At 37.2% G+C, this 21,087-nt stretch overlaps 1 protein-coding gene across 14 annotated transcripts in view; it reads right to left on the reverse strand.

Moving 5' to 3' along the window:
* PIGN (phosphatidylinositol glycan anchor biosynthesis class N) overlaps positions 1-21,087 on the reverse strand; it is a 114,810-nt gene that overhangs the window by 43,344 nt on the left and 50,379 nt on the right. For 12 of the 14 annotated variants that reach the window (XR_012121257.1, XM_073213172.1, XM_073213168.1 and 9 more), the window contains 7 exons: positions 10,136-10,243; positions 9,529-9,668; positions 7,298-7,397; positions 7,102-7,194; positions 5,920-6,011; positions 3,206-3,314; positions 1,005-1,113 (listed from right to left, as the gene is read on the reverse strand). Coding sequence is in view for 13 of the 14 variants with exons in the window: in XM_073213172.1 (XP_073069273.1) it covers positions 1,005-1,113; positions 3,206-3,314; positions 5,920-6,011; positions 7,102-7,194; positions 7,298-7,397; positions 9,529-9,668; positions 10,136-10,243 (751 nt within the window). In the remaining variant the exon portion in view is untranslated. The remainder of the gene's footprint in view (positions 1-1,004; positions 1,114-3,205; positions 3,315-5,919; positions 6,012-7,101; positions 7,195-7,297; positions 7,398-9,528; positions 9,669-10,135; positions 10,244-21,087) is intronic. The other 2 variants (XM_073213176.1, XM_073213175.1) reach the window with 1 other exon arrangement.

Genomic DNA, 21,087 nt, shown 5'->3' on the forward strand with positions numbered 1-21,087 from the left:
ACTGTTCATGCAGAATGAATGTCGACAGTAACTTGATTAATCAAGACAATTTAAGGGAAGGCCTGCAGAATGCCCATAATGAAGTGAAGCTTCTATCACGAAAATGAAATTATGTACATAGTGACAGCAGTTATTCTCAAGAATAACTTCCACAGACCAAAGTGTGTGGAAAATGGACAAATCAAAACTCTAGGTGATAACATGTCTGCTTCCTGTTACATTTTTAAGTCTTTGCTTGAATTTTTAAGAGCAATCCAAGGATAAACACTCCTATCTCTTAACCCTCTTAAGGCAAAGCTCCATCTAAAGATCTTTTCCTTTTTAATGTTGAACAACAAAATTCATTAAAAAAAATATAGACAAAGGTTAAATTGCATGTCACATTATTCACAGGTATTATGAAGTGTCTTTCTTTAAAGAAAAACTTGGACTTGAAGCTTGCTCTTATCTTCAAGTTGGAAGGTCCGTCAATTATATCTGTTTGCTTCACATGCCTATTTCAGCATCTTTAATTAAGAGTGCTGCAGAGGAGTATGTTTTGAAATGACTAATGTTTAATGTGTTGGCAGGTGACAAATTGATGTTATTTTCAGCAAGGGAAATATGGATAAAATTAAAGTGTTTCCCAGTCCCTGTGTAAGAACTGAGAATTTGTGAATTAACATGAAATTTCTGCATAACGATCTCTGCATGAAATCCCTCTTCTCTTCTGTAATCACTTGGATTTTTATTTTATATATATACACACACACACACACACACACACACACACACACATCTTTATTATCAGGTCATAAATATTCTATCAAGTAATTCTTACTAACACATGAGTGTTCACAGAAGTTCTAATTTTGCTAAATTCCAGCAATAGATAGAATTAATAGCTGCTTATTATTTTCCTGCAACAAAATTATTTCTCTCAATAATAACACAATAGATGTAAATGGATAACTTTAAGATATGACTTGATGTAAAGTTCTCCCATTTGGTTTGTGACCTCTTACCTAATATTATCCAGCTAACGATCTGATTAATAAGGGGCAGTCCTTGTTTCCTGAGAAGACTATTATGGGTGCTATACACAACACTAATGGAAAGCACTGTGCTCAGCATCTGAAAATAAATACAAAACACAGAAATAAAAGCAAAGCTGGTGAGAGACTGATTTATATATATTAGAAAGAATACTTAGAAGAGTGCTTCACTAATGAGAATCTGGCCAAAATGCTATTGAAATTGGCCCAGCTCACCTTCCTGTAGCCAAAGCTAAGAGTTAGAACTCTCCAACTAAGCAGCAGTTCTCCTTTACAAGCATGAAATGAGGCATTTTACTCTTTCGAGAGTACTTTGGTATACATCATCACACTGTTTCTACTTAGAAATATTTATTATTACCTTGAAGGTTTCTTAAATCATGGGAATGCAGAAACGTATAAAATTTATATACTAAAATCTATGTAATTTAGTGTCTTCTACCTCTGGCGTTTCCCCCCCAGTTTTATCTATTTAACACATACATGTGGCCTGAATAACTCACCTGGTATTGGGAATTCAAAGAGTACAGTGTTTTTCAGGGAAGATACATAAGCTAGAGTAGAGCTGGTCAACTATAGTTTGTAGGGTGGTGACCCACTTTTAAACATTGCATTTTACTGGAGCACAGTCACTCCTGTTCACCTACACGCTGCTGATTCCTCCCTTTCCATTAAAAGGGTAGAGTTGAAAAATTATAGCACATTGCACATGACCTACAGGCCTAAAATACTTATTATCTGGCTCTTTAGAAAAATGTCTGCTGATCCCTGAACTAGCAGATTAGTTGCCATTTTAAGAAATCAGCAAAGCTCTGGCTATGGACAAAGTAAACTCTCTTAGAGATCAGATTAGTGACCTCATCACTAAGTCCTAGAGATATATTTAATCTACTCTTATATTTTCAGTCAATTAATAAGGAAAAAATGATATGAATAAAGATCTGACTCAATCCTAGGATCCTTTCAACTATAAGACACCTTCTTGTTCCAGAGATGATAAAATGTAAAAAGATATTTACCTTGAAATCAATAAAACATATGATACACAGTAGAGGAATAAATGCAAATCAACAAAGCTAACATAGAAAGGAATTTCATAACAGATTTACCTTATACTCAGGGGTATTTCTAACAAAGGCCACAATATTTGCTCCTAAAGAGTGAGATTAAAAAATATCGACCGGTCAAAATATTCATTATTAAAGGCAAATTCTGCTAAAATTGCCATGGACTATAGCATAAAGCCAGTATACCATGAAAAATAAAAGATGTGTTCCAATGGCTTGATAGGATCTTTGATAAAATATTTCTCTTTTTATGATGTTCTCTGTTGTTTTCCCAGAATGAATTAACATATTCTGAGTGTTGTGTATTTTTATTTTAGAGTGTTCTTGGGAATGCTTTATATTATTTCAGTTTTGTTGTGGGGAAATTTTTAAGAAGATTCATGTAAGTTTTTTTGTCAGTGTTCTAGAAATGTCTTTACATTTTTTTTACTGTTCTAAAAAAAACCAAACAAGTGGTTTCTACTCATATACAAAAACGTACTATTTTATAGATATTACATATTCTCTAATTCTCACAATCCTATTAGATTATTATCTCTACAGATTAAAACAGACTGGTTATATTACTGCAAATCACACATCTAGTATGCAGAATAACGGAATTGACTCCATTTTGAAATGTCAAGTTCAAAGGTCTTTCTACCACACTAAAGTTACCAATCAAGATGAAGTTAATTTTCTTCTAGGATGTTGTCTTAAGTCCTTAAACTGGTTGGTTATTCTTCAGATAAACATATGCTTGTCTTCACTTCACTTCAATGCAGCTTGCCCTTTCCCTGACTCACATGAGGATAACATAGAACCTCAGTCTATAGAAAACCCTTTTCAGCTCAATTTTTTGGTCAATACAGATGCCTCTTAGGTCCCTTGACCTCTGTTTACTAAACATCTTTGAGCTGCTTCCTGTTGACCCTTTTGCTGTTTCATACCTTTTAGAGAATATATTTTCCTGTAATACTGTAAACAGAAAACTTTCTTCTCAGCAGGCAGATACTGAGTGATGTAAACTTGATGGCATCTTAAGAACAACGTAACTACATACAACCATAGATATATATTGGTAAATCATTAGTATAACATAGTTACTGAAAATCTGTGACTGACCTGTAACAGATGTAACAACAGCTCTTCATTTACAAAACTGCCTTTTCTTTTTATGAAAGATGTTATAACAAACAACGATAGCAACAGAACCAGCAAGCCGGCACCCATTCTGTTTTAAAACACAATTCACAATTTTAGATTTTCTTAAGATAATTACTAAACAGGTATAATATGAAAATATTAGGCATTTTACTCGAATATAGAGCCTCTCAGTCATTTGGTTTAATCAAGATGAAGTAGCAAAATGGATACATAAGTATAATAGGAATAAAAATCTTAAGATAAAGATATTGTAAGGATGGGGTGACTTGTAACTTCTCCTTACAAATTTTTAAGGGTCTTTACCTTATTTCTATAAGTTGATTTTTAAAACTTTTATGCATATCAATGCCATAATTCTTAGCCTGACCTGGACAAATTTACAGAATACAATATAAAAGATAGCTAAACAAACATATCTATCAGTATCTACAAATACTTTTTCTGACTATGCACACTTACTAATATATAAGGGAGCTGTATTTATAATCCACAGTATTCCTAGCAGGACAAACTGCTGCTTTCTCTCACTGGCCTTACTGCTTTCCTCAGCTATTTCTGGCTAAAGGACGGGCAGACAGAGGTCACCAAGGCAGCATGCACTGAGGTATTTTGTATAGTAATGAAAAACAAATTACACTTCTCCAAGAACACCAGGTGCAGTATGGTTCCTGGAACCAAAGGAAACTGATCTAAGGAAATAGTGTCCTAATGCTGAGCTCTAGTTCTCACCTCTGAAAAATCTGAGTAACACAGGATAACTGAAATTATGGTAAGGACAGTCTCTGGAACCTAGCAATATAACAAACCCCTCAACTCAAGAGAACAGGAGGTGGTTTAGGAGAAAAAGAAAGCAGGGCTAAGGAGAATGGGAAGCAGGAATTCCCAGGAACATGCTTGTTGGTTTCGTTTTTGTTTTGATTCTTCTAATAGTTTCCTTCAAAAAGAGAATCACAAGGTGGAAAGGTAGTATAACTACATTCAACATGGATTTCCATTACAATTTATGAAAACCAGCTACATATGATCAAGATTCCTCGCTTATTTTTGCTTCTTTCCTTTAAAAAAAAAGTTTATTCTAATTCATTGGCAAGTATGTTTTTACTTTAGAGAACTGAGTAATAGGGATATTACAGTTATGTTACATACTTAAAAAAAAATTTAGCCTAAATGTTTCACATATCTATCTGTAAATTTCTAGAGGGAGATGATGTGAGAGATCAAATGGAGAGTAGAAATTGCTCCATAAATCGGGAGTCAAAAGAAAGAAGTTGCAAAAATAGCGACTAGGAAAGCAACACAAACTTAAATCATTGAAAGTTAAATTAAGAAGTATAGAGGGAAATACCATGATTTTTAGAAATATAAATTAGATTAACAAGTTTGCTTCCTGAATTCATCTTTAGTAGTATATACAAGAGGCAAATTTCTGTGGAGGCCATTTATACAACCTTTTACATATGATAAATTCTGCTCAGCTATGTCAATACTGCTTGGGCAAGACAGACAGGCAGAGAATCTGAAAGGAGAGACAGAGGCTTTACAGAGACAACAGAGGAGCTCACAAAGTAATATGAGACAAGAAATAAATGAAAACATTTGAATTCATCTTCTCACATACTATTTATAGTTTATGACGGCTATAAAATGTTTTTACTTGTAACACTAATGAATACGGTATGGCTTAGACAGTATGGTCTTAGAAGTCGATACAAGATTTGGGGCTCTGCTAACAAACTTCCTTCCTGGAATAACTCCTGCTCTATTCCATACTGGTATTTCACAGAAATGAGATAAATATGTTAATTCATAAACAATAATACTCCAAAACTAACACATACTTTAAAAATATTGTTTAGTTAATCTTCCTTCAATTATAAAAGATATGCCCCATCTATTAAAGATTAGGTTAAAATGCTAAAAAAATTTCCTTACACAGAGTTCAAAAGAAAGTAACAAAGATATTATATGATTAGGAAATGAGAGGAAACGTTAAATGAAATAATGATCATTTAGCTTGCCAAGCACACACACACAAACACAACACACAGCCAATAGAAGTTGCTAATAACTTAAAAGTTAAAAACAAAGGTAAGCAATTATTCTACAGATATATGTTGGATACAGTGAGGAGAAATCAGTTTAAAGCAGCATGTAGGATTCAGGTAAGGTGTACATAACTTTCTAACAGTTGAAGCGATTAAACATGGGAAAGCTGTCAAGGTACATGAAGTTCCCTCCTTGGAGATAATTATGTTCTGATCAGAATAGGAGAGAATTTCATTTTTCTAAGACATTTTAAAGTATGGACATGCTCAAAGGCAAAGACAGATTACATGAATGGCTTTTAGGCCTTTATTTTGGCAAAAGAACATTTTTTTCCTATGAGACCTTTTACTAATCTCCCAATTTACAAAAGATAGAAGTTCTAGATTTTTTTTCTTTTGCATTTTATATTATCACTGTAGGTACAATTTCATTTTTTGTGAAGGCCCAGAAGCATCTTAATGCGTCTCAGAACCTGGGCCAAAATTATAACTAATGGTTTGATATTAGTATTTTAACTTCCAGTCTGTTCACATGATCTTGAATTCATGATCAAGATTAGGCTCATATTTCTTAGTATTGAGAAAAACAACTGTGTTGAAAAAAAAAAAAGTTAATATTGTTCATACACTAGAGAGATATCTGGCTTTCGTCCTACAACAGGCATCAGAGGGAACACTGCCAGGAGCAAAGAGAAGAAAATCCAACTCAGTGAGGTGATCTAAAATAAAAAAAAGTTATTGTTAGACAAATATGGTAAAAAGAAACTGTCTTCAGTGTTTAACAGATTACATGGCTATGAACCTAAAAGGAAAATGCAAAGCCTTTTATCTATTGACTTTAAAAAGTAATATTTATTATTTATAAAGGCTCCATTATGTAGTAGGTACTGTATTAGGTATAATATGAGCATTACCCCATTTAATTCTTACAGTAACCTCAAGAGGTGGATTATATTATTCACAATATATCAGATGAAGAAACTGAGCTCAGAGATATTAAAGTATAAATAATACCAGGTCTACAGCTAGTAAATGAAACAGTTTGGATTTAAACCTGGGTCTGACATTTCAAAGCAAGTGCTTCATTCAATTTATGCAACACCATATATTGATTACATCTGTAAGACAGCTGGCCTGAAATCATAACCAAATGATTATACCCAGGAGGGAAATGAGCTAAAATATGTTTATAAATAGATTAAGACAAAAATTTATCAATAATCCCATTAAGTGGAGAATTTTATAAGTTCTCATAGGGTGGAAAGAAGATATTTCTATCTTTCTGCTACCTCTATCAAAAAGTATCAAAGTGGAAACATGAGAGTATTCTTTGTAAAACCACATTGTAATTCCTTACCTTGTTAAAGGAAGAAAAATCAGGAGTAATCATATTTAAAAATAATCTGTTAGAGTACATACTTTTCCAGAAAAAAGCTAAAGGGCTCAGGGCCAGGAGGGAGGTGCCTCCTTCGACCTGAGTTGCATTGGCCTTGTAAGCCACTGTACCACTCTGGGCGGTTCCTTGGCTGTTCCAGTTTAGGTATTTAAGACTATGGAAAGGGCTTCAGAGAAGGACATCCTAGCTACGCTTCTACAGTATTTCACCATACGACAAGTTCATTTGGATATGAAAGTCTATGCGAATCACTGAAACCTTAAAGCCAACCTCAAGTCCTCCTGTCAAAAGGACCAGGCTGTTTAGGTAAGGACACATTCTACCTTTTCTTTCAAAATGAACAATTCCTCGAGTTAAACACATCAAAACAATGTTGTTACTAATCTCTCCAATGTCAAAATGAGTATTAATACCTTTGCTCGAGTCCACAGCTGAGTGAAAAATGGCCAACCTGCAAATGCCGTAAGTCCAGCTGTAAGCATACAGCGGTAGAAAAAACTGAGAACCTGGTAGCACATCCCAAAGAAGAAATGAAAATTAGGTCATTTACAAGGAGTTACATAAATATGAAAGAGATCTGCAAATGTTATAATGTGGTAAATTACTTACTAATACTTCAATTCCCAGAGTAAAGACTAACAGGTAGCCAAAGAAACGACTTGGAGGAAAGGTCAACAGTGCTGCGACAAGGTCTTGAAGAACCTGAAATCTGTTTACAAGATTATTTATAAAAATATTATTTCTACTCCGGAACTTAAAATATTTGGTCACATGTACCAAAACACAAAAACTTTGCACAAAGCTAGAAATCAGGGAATTGTCAATTCACAGATTATTCAAAAACTAAGATAACTTCTAACAGATTTGTTTCAATGGTTTTAACTTACCTAAATCTTTTTTTTTTGAAATTCATAAGTGTTTTAGGAAAAAATGTAGTTTCTGAATTAATTAATGACCACAGTAATTTGCTTAGTTTTTTATAAACATTAATGACAATAAATGAGTCTTGTTTGATCTTAGTTTAAACATAGGTATATACAATTACAGATACAACATCAGAAATAAAATAAACCCAAATAAATAAAAACTGAAAATTTTAAAAAATTTACCAAGGTTAGCCTTATGTTGAAGTCTCACCTATTTTAATGAAATAAAGGCATATTCTTAATATAGGTAGACAAAAAAATCTACCTTTTTCACTGAGCCTCTTCCATACCCAATTTAAGATGTCATCAATTGTACACTAATTTGTAACTAAATGTGAATCCATAACCATCAAAAATGTATTATATACTTGAGTACTTTTTACACCTCATCACTGGGAAAAAAAATTTAGCATCTGTAGTACACTATTAAGTAGTAATCACAAAAGGTCAGTACTCTTTGGTTTATGACCTTTTTCTGATTGAAAATGATGGTTGTATAATGTTACCAAAACTATTGAGGTGCCGTGTAGGAAAGAAAAGCTAACACTAGTCAGAAGAAGAGCATTTCTTTTGTTCTCATAGTGAATACAGTGCAAAGAAATGAGATGATTTCATAAAATCAGTTAGTTTTTTTTTAATAGAAGAAAAGTAAATTTTTATGTTTTATTCTCTATATAATCTATCAAAAAGATAAAGAGAACATAATACACTTTCAAAATCATATTTTCCCTTTAAGTTTAAATATATATGTCATCTTCATAATTAGGACATTTAATAATTCAGGAGGGGTTCTTTAGCAGAATAGAATTTTCTGCAAGGATAAAACTTTTAATTCTAAAAACTTTTAAAGCAGAGTAAATGACATTAGAAAAATAATCTGATTTAAATATGTAGAGCCAGCAACCAAATGGTGAAGTTACAGTATATTCTTTTCTCAGGGTCTTCTGCCTAATATTTCAACATCTTAATATTTTAAACATTTTAATAATTTTGATTTTTGATATTTTTAACACTTTAATATTTTTAATAGTTAATGTTTTTAAAGCAAGGAAGAGGTGGTCAAAGCTGGAGTTAATAAAAATTGGAATAAAATTAGAATAAAAATGTACATCTTGGCAAACATATTGGCCAACCCTGAAAATACCCTTACTCTGGGCTCCCAGTCCCTGGTCTGCTTCCAGGGTCTGGTTTGCTTGTAGGAAGCCTGGCTGCCCAAGACTAAGCTTCAATCCCAGATTACTGGCACAGATACAGAAATCGACAAGACGCTTCCTGCCCAGCAAATCAGCCTAAGATAAATGTGAGCGGGCCTAACTTTTAGGGAGCTCTGTTTGTGATGTTTATTACAATGATACCAATTAATTTTAAGGCCAACTTGTGAGGAAGCACTTAAAGGTAGAGCACAGCACAAGAGAATAGTATCATTTATCTCTGTATGTACACATTATTGGGTCTGATTTAATTAGAAAGTTTCATTTCTTTAGGTTTACATGATGGCTAGGAAAGAAGGGGCAAAAACGCATGGAAGAAAACATGAAAATTTCTTTGTGAAACATGAAGATATACTGGAATCTGAGATGATGAGACAAGTTCAAAATGGAAGTTACTCCTAGCACAGTATAATCAACACTAATTACTCTATTTTTACTCCAGGTTTTTCTTATAAAAAATACACAAAGAAAGCAACAAGGTCAATGCTCCCTCAGGGCAATAAAGATGAAGTCAAAAGGAAAGGGTAGAAGAGAAAGGATGCCAATGTACAACATTTATGTGGTTATAACTAAAGTGAGAGGGCTTGGAGATTTGAGAGCATTATAAATACCTTTGACAACTTATGTTACAGAAATCTAATACATTTTAAATAGAGATCTAACTGTCAGTGATGTGAGAAACACGACAAGATGTGCTACTTACTCCCTTAGAACCGCATACCATATCGACACTGGCAACAAACAATATATGTAGTAAGTCCAGGGGCAGGCTTGAATCAGCAGGAAAAATGCTATGGAAACACCAATTGCTGCAAAACTACATGGCAGGAGTTGGCCTGGTTTCTGTAAATCAAACAAAACATCGAAATATTTCCACATTCATGCTAATTGATAGGTTTTAAAAGATTTTATAAAGTGATGATAGATACTTCTTTCTTTCAATGGTTGTATAACTACATGATTAATCTAAGAACTACATTTCAAAACCTGTCACTAGAGAAGCATATTACAGAAGAAAAGGCTAGATAGCCTGGAACTGTGGCAATCAGCAAGTCTTAATTTAAAAGTGACATGTACCTAGTTTGTTTGTAAATAACTTGTTTGGAACTTGCAATATATTTCCCCTTAGTAACAGTTTTATAAATATTGATTGAGTTCTTTCAGTAGCCCACAAACACCCATTTAATCCATAATAAACTGTGGGGCCTAATCTTCGTCTGGAACAATGCTTCCATTTATTCAAACTCCCACTTAACATGCTGTCTATCTGTTCTCTCCACTGCTCAACCACAGCAGGCTCATTCAGTCACCATGTCTTCCCAGCCACCTGGCAAACAAGAACGGAGCTCATCAGTGGAAGTTGCCAGTGGTGGCTTCCATGGGCCGGGAGGCCCGGGTGCTCTGGGCCAGGAATAATGCTGCAATGGTCAGGGATGGAAACTCCAGTGATTGGGAAAAGAACACAATTGTGGAAAGCTGTGACACTAAGAACAGCACAGGAGAAAAAAGCCAGGAGTGGTGAGGTAACATGGTGCTCCCTGACCCCCATGCCTTGCTCTCTCTGTTTTACCCTCGCTTTGCTAGCCAAAGTTAAATAAAGTGAGAATTAAGAATTACCTTCAGGAGTAGGAGAAATTATGGAGGAAAGGCAAGAGTTTCTTTCCCCTTTGTAATTCCTCCCTAGTAGCATAAAATGACACCAGAAATAAAGGGAGAAACAAGGATAAACTAGGGCATAGTTGTAGAAAGGACGGACAAACAAAGCATTGTGGTTAAGAGTTTGGAGCCACACAGATCAGAATTTAAATCCTGGCTCTGTCACTTGCTCAATGTATGACCATCAGCAATGCACAAAACTTTTCTGAGATGTGATTTCATTCTAACTATAAAATGGGAATGATAATCTCATATCTACAGATCAAGGTTGCTAATGCTAAATGAGATTATGTAGAGCTTAACGAAATGTCAGGAATATTGCCACTGCTTAAAAAATAGTAGCTTCTATTACTGCCTTTCTTTCTATTCTCTCCTCCTCTACTTCGCAGCAGTCTCAGCAGTCACTGCAGAAGCCTGTCAGTGAACAGCACTGGAAATGGAGAAGCATGAGACAGCAACACAGGTCCCACAGCGGGATGGGAAAAGAAGGGGGAAATAGCAAACAGACTTGAATAGGTGGAATCTCTAAAGCTGAGAGTGGCTGAGGCAGGTATTCATTTTAAGAATTGAAGCTGGTTTCACATCATTTTGTGAATAGCAAAATAACAAGAAAAGCAGTTTAAAAGAGTACTAAAAAAAAAAAAACACTTGAGGGATTTTCTAGAGTCATACAGCATGGTATGATTATCTAATCCTTCAATATATAAAACAACAGACATTACAAATGACATCTACTTGACAACTAAATAATAAAGAACTTGGTTTAACTGAAGGAGAAATTGTAAGGACTGTATATAACAAGACTGGGAACATTTTCTACTTCATCATTAATTGACTCCCACCTCCCCTCCAAGAAAACTACCTGTAGATAATGAACCATGCTGTGTGCAGTGTGATGACTCCTTCATCCAACAGGCACTTATTAGGTCACACACTCTATGCTATGCTCTGTACTAGGAGCTGCCCTTCAAGGAGTTTAAAACGTACAAGTGGAGATGGAATCATGGGACTTTGTTTAGGGGTTAATATTTTGGGATTTTATTAACTAATAAAAGAACAAGGGAAAGCATGTGGTACAAAAGGATATTTAGTTCTAAAGCAAAAGACATCTGAACAGACAAAAGCAGAGAAGAGTATATAGAAGTTAAATACAGAGTACAATTAAGGGAAGCTGTAGCAAATCACATTTTTTTAAAAAGGCGGTATTTACTAAAGACTTGCCTGTAATGATGATAAACCAGAAACAACCTGTATAATCTGGGTGACACTGTCATGTGGAAGTCACATAAACTTTGGAGTCAGACCTAAATTCAATTGCAATGCCACTCTCCTATTTGCTTGTCAATTCGACTAAACCATTTCACTTGTCTAAAGCTCTGTTTCCTCACCTGGCAATGGAGGATAACATTTGTTGCAAGCTCATCTCTCACTCCCCTCTACATTCCAACCACATCAATGACTGGCAGCTTCTCCAAGAAGCCATACTACCTCATCCTCATGTGGCACATGCTGCTCTCTTTCCACATTTTTTTCTTTTTTTCTATTGGGCTAGCCTACTCACCCTTTACAATTTCACCTTGGCAGTAAAGTCTGCAAAGACTCCTTAAACCCCACTGTAAGTAGCACTTTCTAATATGTGCACAGCTTTGACCATCTTACTTCCTAACTGCTCTTCTTATAGACTACTGGCATTTTATTCTTCCTACAATTACATGAAGGACATTATGTTTACTAAGGTCCCCCCTTCACCAAGTCCCCCCCACATCCCCATTCACAGTCACTGTCCATCAGCATAGTAAGATGCTGTAAAATCACTACTTGTCTTCTGGGTTGCACAGCCCTCCCCGTGCCCCCCCCACTATACATGCTAATCGTAATGCCCCCTTTCTTTTTTTCCCACCTTATCCCTCCCTTCCCACCCGTTCTCCCCAGTCCCTTTTCCTTTGGTAACTATTAGTCCATTCTTGGGTTCTGTGCTTCTGCTGCTGTTTTGTTCCTTCAGTTTTCTTTTGTTCTTATACTCCACAGATGAGTGAAATCATTTGGTACTTGTCTTTCTCTGCCTGGCTTATTTCACTGAGCATAATACCCTCTAGCTCCATCCATGTTGTTGCAAATGGTAGGATTTGTTTTTTTCTCATGGCTGAGTAATATTCCATTGTGTATATGTACCACATCTTCTTTATCCATTCATCTACTGATGGACATATTGCAGCGATAAACATAGGGGTGCATCTGTCTTTTTCAAACTGGAGTGCTGCATTCTTAGGGTAAATTCCTAGAAGTGGAATTCCTGGGTCAAATGGTATTTCTATTTTGAGCATTTTGAGGAACCTCCATACTGCTTTCCACAATGGTTTAACTAATTTACATTCCCACCAGCAGTGTAGGAGGGTTCCCCTTTCTCCCCAACCTCGCCAACATTTGTTGTTTGTCTTTTGGATGGTAGCCATCCTTACTGGTGTGAGATGATATCTCATTGTGGTTTTAATTTGCATTTCTCTGATGACAAGCGATGTGGAGCATCTTTTCATGTGTCTGTTGGCCATCTGAATTTCTTCTTTAGAGAACTGTCTATTCAGATCCTCTGCAGGAATTGGAATATTTTTGCAAACACAACCAAAGGGTTCAAAATATTTTCAATGACTTCAACACATGGTCAGTTTTTTTTTTTTTTTTTTTTTTTTTTGAGAGGGCATCTCTCATATTTATTGATCAAATGGTTGTTAACAACAATAAAATTCAGTATAGGGGGGTCAATGCTCAATGTACAATCATTAATCCATCTCAAGCCTAATTCTCGTCAGTCTCCAATCTTCTGAAGCATAACGAACAAGTTCTTACATGGTGAACGAATTCTTACAGAGTGAATAAATTCTTACATGGTGAACAGTACAAGGGCAGTCATCACAGAAACTTTCGGTTTTGATCATGCAATATGACCTATAAACCATCAGGTCAAATATGAATATTCATTTGATTTTTGTACTTGATTTATATGTTGATCCCACATTTCTCCTATTATTATTATTATTTTTATTTTTAATAAAATGCTGAAGTGGTAGGTAGATGCAAGATAAAGGTAGAAGAGATAGTTTAGTGCTGTAAGAAGGCAAATGTAGATGATCAGATGATCAGGTGTGTGCCTATGGACTAAGTATTAATCCAGGCTAGACAAGGGCAGCAAGACATCCACGGATGCAGAAGATTTCTCTCAAAGCAGGGGGGGTGAGGTTCTGAGCCTCACCTCTGTTGATCCCCAAATTCTCACCTGATGGCCCCCCTGCGACTGTGCCTGTCTTAGGTTGTTCCTCCCTTGAGGAATCTTACCCGTCTCTGGCTAACCAGTCATCTTCCGGGGCCATACAGGGAAATGTAAAGTTGGTAAGTGAGAGAGAAGCCATATTGTTTGCAAAGGTTAGCTTTTTACTTCTTTGCAGATTTATGCCCTGTGGCTTCTATGCCCAGCACTTGTCTCGAGGTATCTTTACCACCTGGAGGAATTATGATACTCGGTAAATTCGATATGAGGCACGAATTCTATTTAAAGTTTGTAATTAGGAAGGAAGAAGAAAAGCTATAGATGTAGCATATGAAGGAAACTTGGGAGGATTGATTATTTCTTTGACATATCTTCTTGTATAGTACCTTAAGTATGTATAGGTTTTAAACTACTAACTAATTTGCACACACATATTGACATAATAGGAATACGGTGACATAAACAAAGCAAATCTATAATTACCAGCCATCTCCAGTGAAGCCAAGAAAACCATTTAGGCACCCTAGGCATTTGTGAAAATTTATCTATGATATGATGGATATTTTCCAACTGTACTTGAACCATCAGACAAATTAAAGCAGCCCATTTCTGGGATCTGTTCACATCCCATATGTTCTTTTAACCATAGATAGTCTATAGTCATGAGATTTTGGGGTGCTACAACTTGCACCCCTCCCAACTCCTGGTTGAGTTCCAACAGTACAGATCCAGTCAAATTCGTTGTCTCACTGTATGCACATGCCAGCCTAGACATCTCCCTCCTCCTTCTTATGGCAAGTCCAGGAGATGGTGGGCTGGATGCAGCCACAACCGCAGCATCGTCCGGATCCCTGTGGAGGCTTTTTGATGATCATCCCCCGGCACGAGTCCTCCAGAGAGTGCTGATGCCGGAAGCTCCTCCTCATATCGTATCTTAGTTCATTTTCTGGGTATCCAAGCTAGGCCTTGATCTTCTGCGTAGAAACAAACAGACCCTTTGCCCACACTTTGACATGCCCTCTATACCACTGTGCAGAACTCATTGGAGGTCAGCACACAGTAACTGCTTTTTTTTTTTTTTTTTTTTAATTAAGAGAAAGGAATATTATCAGAAAAGAGTACCTCCATAGCTGATCATCTGACACCCTTTAAGTGATCAACATTAAGGATATTTAAAGCATGCATTGATCTTTGATTTACCAATAGTTTTATCCTGTTGAGGAGTAATCCCCCTTTTCTTTCTTTCTTTCTTTTTTTTTTTTTTAAATTTTTAATCTACACTTACCTGAAGAATACTATGTTTACTATGCTCTCCCCTATATCAGGTCCCCCCTAACAACCACATTACGGTTACTGTCCATCAGCTTAGCAAAATGTTGTAGAGTCACTACTTGTCCTCTCTGTGTTGTGCAGCCCACCCTCCCCTTTCTCCCTCCCCCCCATGCATGCTAATCTTAATACCCCCCTTCTTCTTCCCCCCCCTTATCCCTCCCTGCCCACCCATCCTCCCCAGTTCCTTTCCCTTTGGTACCTGTTAGTCCATTTTTGGGTTCTGTAATTCTGCTGCTGTTTTGTTCCTTCAGTTTTTCCTTTGTTCCTATACTCCTCAGATGAGTGAAATCATTTGGTATTTCTCTTTCTCCGCTTGGCTTATTTCACTGAGCATAATACTCTCCAGCTCCATCCATGTTGCTGCAAATGGTTGGATTTTTCCACTTCTTATGGCTGAGTAGTATTCCATTGTGTATATGTACCACATCTTCTTTATCCATTCATCTACAGATGGACATTTAGGTTGCTTCCAATTCTTGGCTATTGTAAATAGTGCTGCGATAAACATAGGAGTGCATCTGTCTTTCTCAAACTTGATTGCTGCGTTCTTAGGGTAAATTCCTAGGAGTGGAATTCCTGGGTCAAATGGTAGGTCTGTTTTGAGCATTTTGATGCACCTCCATACTGCTTTCCACAATGGTTGAACTAATTTACATTCCCACCAGCAGTGTAGGAGGGTTCCCCTTTCTCCACAGCCTCGCCAACATTTGTTGTTGTTTGTCTTTTGGATGGCAGCTATCCTTACTGGTGTGAGGTGATACCTCATTGTAGTTTTAATTTGCATTTCTCTGATAATTAGCGATGTGGAGCATCTTTTCATGTGTCTCTTGGCCATCTGTATTTCTTTTTTGGAGAACTGTCTGTTCAGTTCCTCTGCCCATTTTTTAATTGGGTTATTTGTTTTTTGTTTGTTGAGGCGTGTGAGCTCTTTATATATTCTGGACGTCAAGCCTTTATCAGATCTGTCATTTTCAAATATATTCTCCCATACTGTAGGGTTCCTTTTTGTTCTATTGATGGTGTCTTTCGCTGTACAGAAGCTTTTCAGCTTAATGTAGTCCCACTTGCTCATTTTTGCTGTTGTTTTCCTTGCCCGGGGAGATATGTTCAAGAAGAGATCACTCATGTTTATGTCTAAGAGGTTTTTGCCTATGTTTTTTTCCAAGAGTTTAATGGTTTCGTGACTTACATTCAGGTCTTTGATCCATTTTGAGTTTACCTTTGTATATGGGGTTAGACAATGGTCCAGTTTCATTCTCCTACATGTAGCTGTCCAGTTTTGCCAGCACCATCTGTTGAAGAGACTGTCATTTTGCCATTGTATGTCCATGGCTCCTTTATCAAATATTAATTGACCATATATGTTTGGGTTAATTTCTGGGGTCTCTAATCTGTTCCACTGGTCTGTGGCTCTGTTCTTGTGCCAGTACCAAATTGTCTTGATTACTATGGCTTTGTAGTAGAGCTTGAAGTTGGGGAGTGAGATCCCCCCTACTTTATTCTTCTTTTTCAGGATTGCTTTGGCTATTCGGGGTCTTTGGTGTTTCCATATGAATTTTTGAATTATTTGTTCCAATTCATTGAAGAATGTTGCTGGTAATTTGAGAGGGATTGCATCAAATTTGTATATTGCTTTGGGCAGGATGGCCATTTTGACGATATTAATTCTTCCTAGCCATGAGCATGGGATGAGTTTCCATTTATTAGTGTCCCCTTTAATTTCTCTTAAGAGTGACTTGTAGTTTTCAGAGTATAAGTCTTTCACTTCCTTGGTTAGGTTTATTCCTAGGTATTTTATTCTTTTTGATGCAATGGTGAATGGAATTGTTTTCCTGATTTCTCTTTCTATTGATTCGTTGTTAGTGTATAGGAAAGCTACAGATTTCTGTGTGTTGATTTTGTATCCTGCAACTTTGCTGTATTCCGATATCAGTTCTAGTAGTTTTGGAGTGGAGTCTTTAGGGTTTTTTATGTACAGTATCATATCATCTGCAAATAGTGACAGTTTAACTTCTTCTTTACCAATCTGGATTCCTTGTATTTCTTTGTTTTGTCTGATTGCCGTGGCTAGGACCTCCAGTACTATGTTAAATAACAGTGGGGAGAGTGGGCATCCCTGTCTGGTTCCCGATCTCAGTGGAAATGCTTTCAGCTTCTCGCTGTTCAGTATAATGCTGGCTGTGGGTTTATCATATATGGCCTTTATTATGTTGAGGTACTTGCCCTCTATTCCCATTTTGCTGAGAGTTTTTATCATGAATGGATGTTGAATTTTGTCAAATGCTTTTTCAGCATCTATGGAGATGATCATGTGGTTTTTGTCTTTCTTTTTGTTGATGTGGTGGATGATGTTGATGGATTTTCGAATGTTGTACCATCCTTGCATCCCTGGGATGAACCCCACTTGGTCATGGTGTATGATCCTTTTGATATACTGTTGAATTCTGTTTGCTAATATTTTATTGAGTATTTTTGCATCTACGTTCATCAGGGATATTGGTCTGTAATTTTCTTTTTTGGTGGGGTCTTTTCCTGGTTTTGGTATTAGGGTGATGTTGGCCTCATAGAATGAGTTTGGGAGTATTCCCTCTTCTTCTATTTTGTGGAACACTTTAAGGAGAATGGGTATTATGTCTTCTCTGTGTGTCTGATAAAATTCCGAGGTAAATCCGTCCGGCCCCGGGGTTTTGTTCTTGGGTAGTTTTTTGATTACTGTTTCAATTTCTTTGCTTGTAATTGGTTTGTTTAACTTTTGTGTTTCTTCCTTGGTCAGTCTTGGGAGGTTGTATTTTTCTAGGAAGTTGTCCATTTCTTCTAGGTTTTCCAGCTTGTTGGCATATAGGTTTTCATAGTAGTCTTTAATAATTCTTTGTATTTCTGTGGAGTCTGTCGTGATTTTTCCATTCTCATTTCTGATTATGTTGATTTGTGTTGACTCTCTTTTTCTCTTAATAAGTTGGGCTAGAGGCTTATCTATTTTGTTTATTTTCTCAAAGAACCAGCTCTTGGTTTCGTTGATTTTTGCTATTGTTTTATTCTTCTCAATTTTGTTTATTTCTTCTCTGATCTTTATTATGTCCCTCCTTCTGCTGACTTTAGGCCTCATTTGTTCTTCTTTTTCCAGTTTTAATAATTGTGATGTTAGACTATTCATTTGGGATTGTTCTTCCTTCTTCAAGTGTGCCTGGATTGCTATATACTTTCCTCTTAAGACTGCTTTCGCTGCATCCCACAGAAGTTGGGGCTTAGTGTTGTTGTTGTCATTTGTTTCTATATATTCCTTGATCTCTATTTTGATTTGTTCATTGATCCATTGATTATTTAGTAGCATGTTGTTAAGCCTCCATGTGTTTGTGAGCCTTTTTGTTTTCTTTGTAGAATTTATTTCTACTTTCATACCTTTGTGGTCTGAAAAATTGGTTGGTAGAATTTCAATATTGTGGAATTTACTGAGGCTCTTTTTGTGAGCTAGTATGTGGTCTATTCTGGAGAATGTTCCATGTGCACTTGAGAAGAATGTATATCCTGTTGCTTTTGGATGTAAAGTTCTATAGATGTCTATTAGGTCCATCTGTTCTAGTGTGTTGTTCAGTGCCTGTGTGTCTTTACTTATTTTCTGCCCGGTGGATCTATCCTTTGCATCTACGTTTGCATCTAAGTGCATCTAAGTGGTGTGTTGAAGTCTCCTACAATGAATGCATTGCAGTCTATTTCCCTCTTTAGTTCTGTTAGTATTTGCTTCACATATGCTGGTGCTCCTGTATTGGGTGCATATATATTTAGAATGGTTATATCCTCTTGTTGGACTAAGCCCTTTATCATTATGTAGTGGCCTTCTTTATCTCTTGTTACTTTCTTTGTTTTGAAGTCTATTTTGTCTGATATTAGTACTGCAACCCCTGCTTTCTTCTCACTGTTGTTTGCCTGAAATATGTTTTTCCATCCCTTGACTTTTAGTCTATGCTTATCTTTGGGTTTAAGGTGAGTTTCTTGTAAGCAGCATATAGATGGGTCTTGCTTTTTTATCCATTCTATTACTCTATGTCTTTTGATTGGTGCATTAAGTCCATTTACATTTAGGGTGACTATTGAAAGATATGTACTTATTGCCATTGCAGGCTTTAGATTCGTGGTTACCAAAGGTTCAAGGTTAGCTTCTTTAGTATCTTACTGCCTAACTTAGCTCGCTTATTGAGCTGTTATATACACTGTCTGGAGAGTCTTTTCTTCTCTCCCTTCTTATTCCTCCTCCTCCCTTCTTCATATGTTGTGTGTTTTGTTCTGTGCTCTTTTTAGGGGTGCTCCCATCTAGAGCAGTCCCTGTAGGATGCCCTGTAGAGGTGGTTTGTGGGAAGCAAATTCCCTCAGCTTTAGCTTGTCTGGGAATTGTTTGATCCCACCATCATATTTAAATGATAGTCGTGCTGGATACAGTATCCTTGGTTCAAGGCCCTTCTGTTTCATTGCATTAAGTATATCATGCCATTCTCTTCTGGCCTGTAGGGTTTCTGTTGAGAAGTCTGATGTTAGCCTGATTGGTTTTCCTTTATAGGTGACCTTTTTCTCTCTAGCTGCCTTTAAAACTCTTTCCTTGTCCTTGATCCTTGCCATTTTAATTATTATGTGTCTTGGTGTTGTCCTCCTTGGATCCTTTCTGTTGGGGGTTCTGTATAATTCCATGGTCTGTTCGATTATTTCCTCCCCCAGTTTGGGGAAGTTTTCAGCAATTATTTCTTCAAAGACACTTTCTATCCCTTTTCCTCTTTCTTCCTCTTCTGGTATCCCTATAATACGAATGTTTTTCCTTTTGTATTGGTCACATATTTCTCTTAGTGTTGTTTCATTCCTGGAGATCCTTTTATCTCTCTCTATGTCAGCTTCTATACGTTCCTGTTCTCTGGCTTCTATTCCTTCAATGGCCTCTTGCATCTTATCCATTCTGCTTATAAATCCTTCCAGGGATTGTTTCACTTCTGTGATCTCTTTCCTGACATCTGTGATCTCCTTCCGGACTTCATCCCACTGCTCTTGCATTTTTCTCTGCATCTCATCCCACTGCTCTTGCATTTTTCTCTGCATCTCATCCCATTGCTCTTGCATTTTTTTCTGCGTCTCTGTCAGCATGTTCATGATTTTTATTTTGAATTCTTTTTCAGGAGGACGAGTTAGGTCTGTCTCCTTCTCAGGTGTTGTCTCTGTGATCTTTGTCTGCCTGTAGTTTTGCCTTTTCATGGTGATAGAGATAGTCTGCAGAGCTGGTACAAGTGACCGCTGGAAGAGCTTCCCTTCTTGTTGGTTTGTAGCCTTTTCCTGGGAGAATAGCGACCTCTAGTGGCTTGTGCTGGGCAGCTGTGCGCAGACAGGGCTTCTGCTTCCTGCCCAGTTGCTTTGGGGTTTATCTCCACTGTTGCTGTGGGCTTGGCCTGGCTGGGGCTGTTCCTCCAAAATGGTGGAGCCCCGTTAGAGGGGGAGCAGCCAGGAGACTATTTATCTCCGTAAGGGGCCTCTGTGCTCCCTGCTGCCCAGGGGGTTAGAGTGCCCAGAGATCCCCAGATTCCCTGCTTCTGGTCTAAGTGACCTGTCCTGCCCCTTTAAGATTTCCAAAAAGCACTCTCCAAACCAAAACAACAACAGCAACAATGAGAGAGGGAACAGAAAGGAAAAAAAAAAGAAAAAACACGCGATTTTTTTTTTTTTTCCTCAGGTGCCGGTCCCAGGCACCCGCGCACTGGTCCTGCTGCCCTGTCTCCCTAGCACCAGGGTCCCTGTCCTTTCAAGGCTTCCAAAAAGCACCCACCCACCGGTCCCGCAGGGAAGGAACGCTCAATATTCTTGGTCCTCAGGCACTGGTCCCACGCACCTGCTCACCAGTCCCGCCGCCCTGCCTCCCTAGCACCGGGGTCCCTGTCCCTTCAAGGCTTCCAAAAAGCACTTGGCAAAAAGAGAGAAAAAAAAGGGGAAAAACGCGCGATTTCTTCCGTCCTCAGGTGCTGGTCTCAGGCACCCACCCAC

Source organism: Manis javanica, chromosome 9 (assembly GCF_040802235.1).
Source record: "Manis javanica isolate MJ-LG chromosome 9, MJ_LKY, whole genome shotgun sequence".
NCBI lineage: Eukaryota > Metazoa > Chordata > Mammalia > Pholidota > Manidae > Manis > Manis javanica.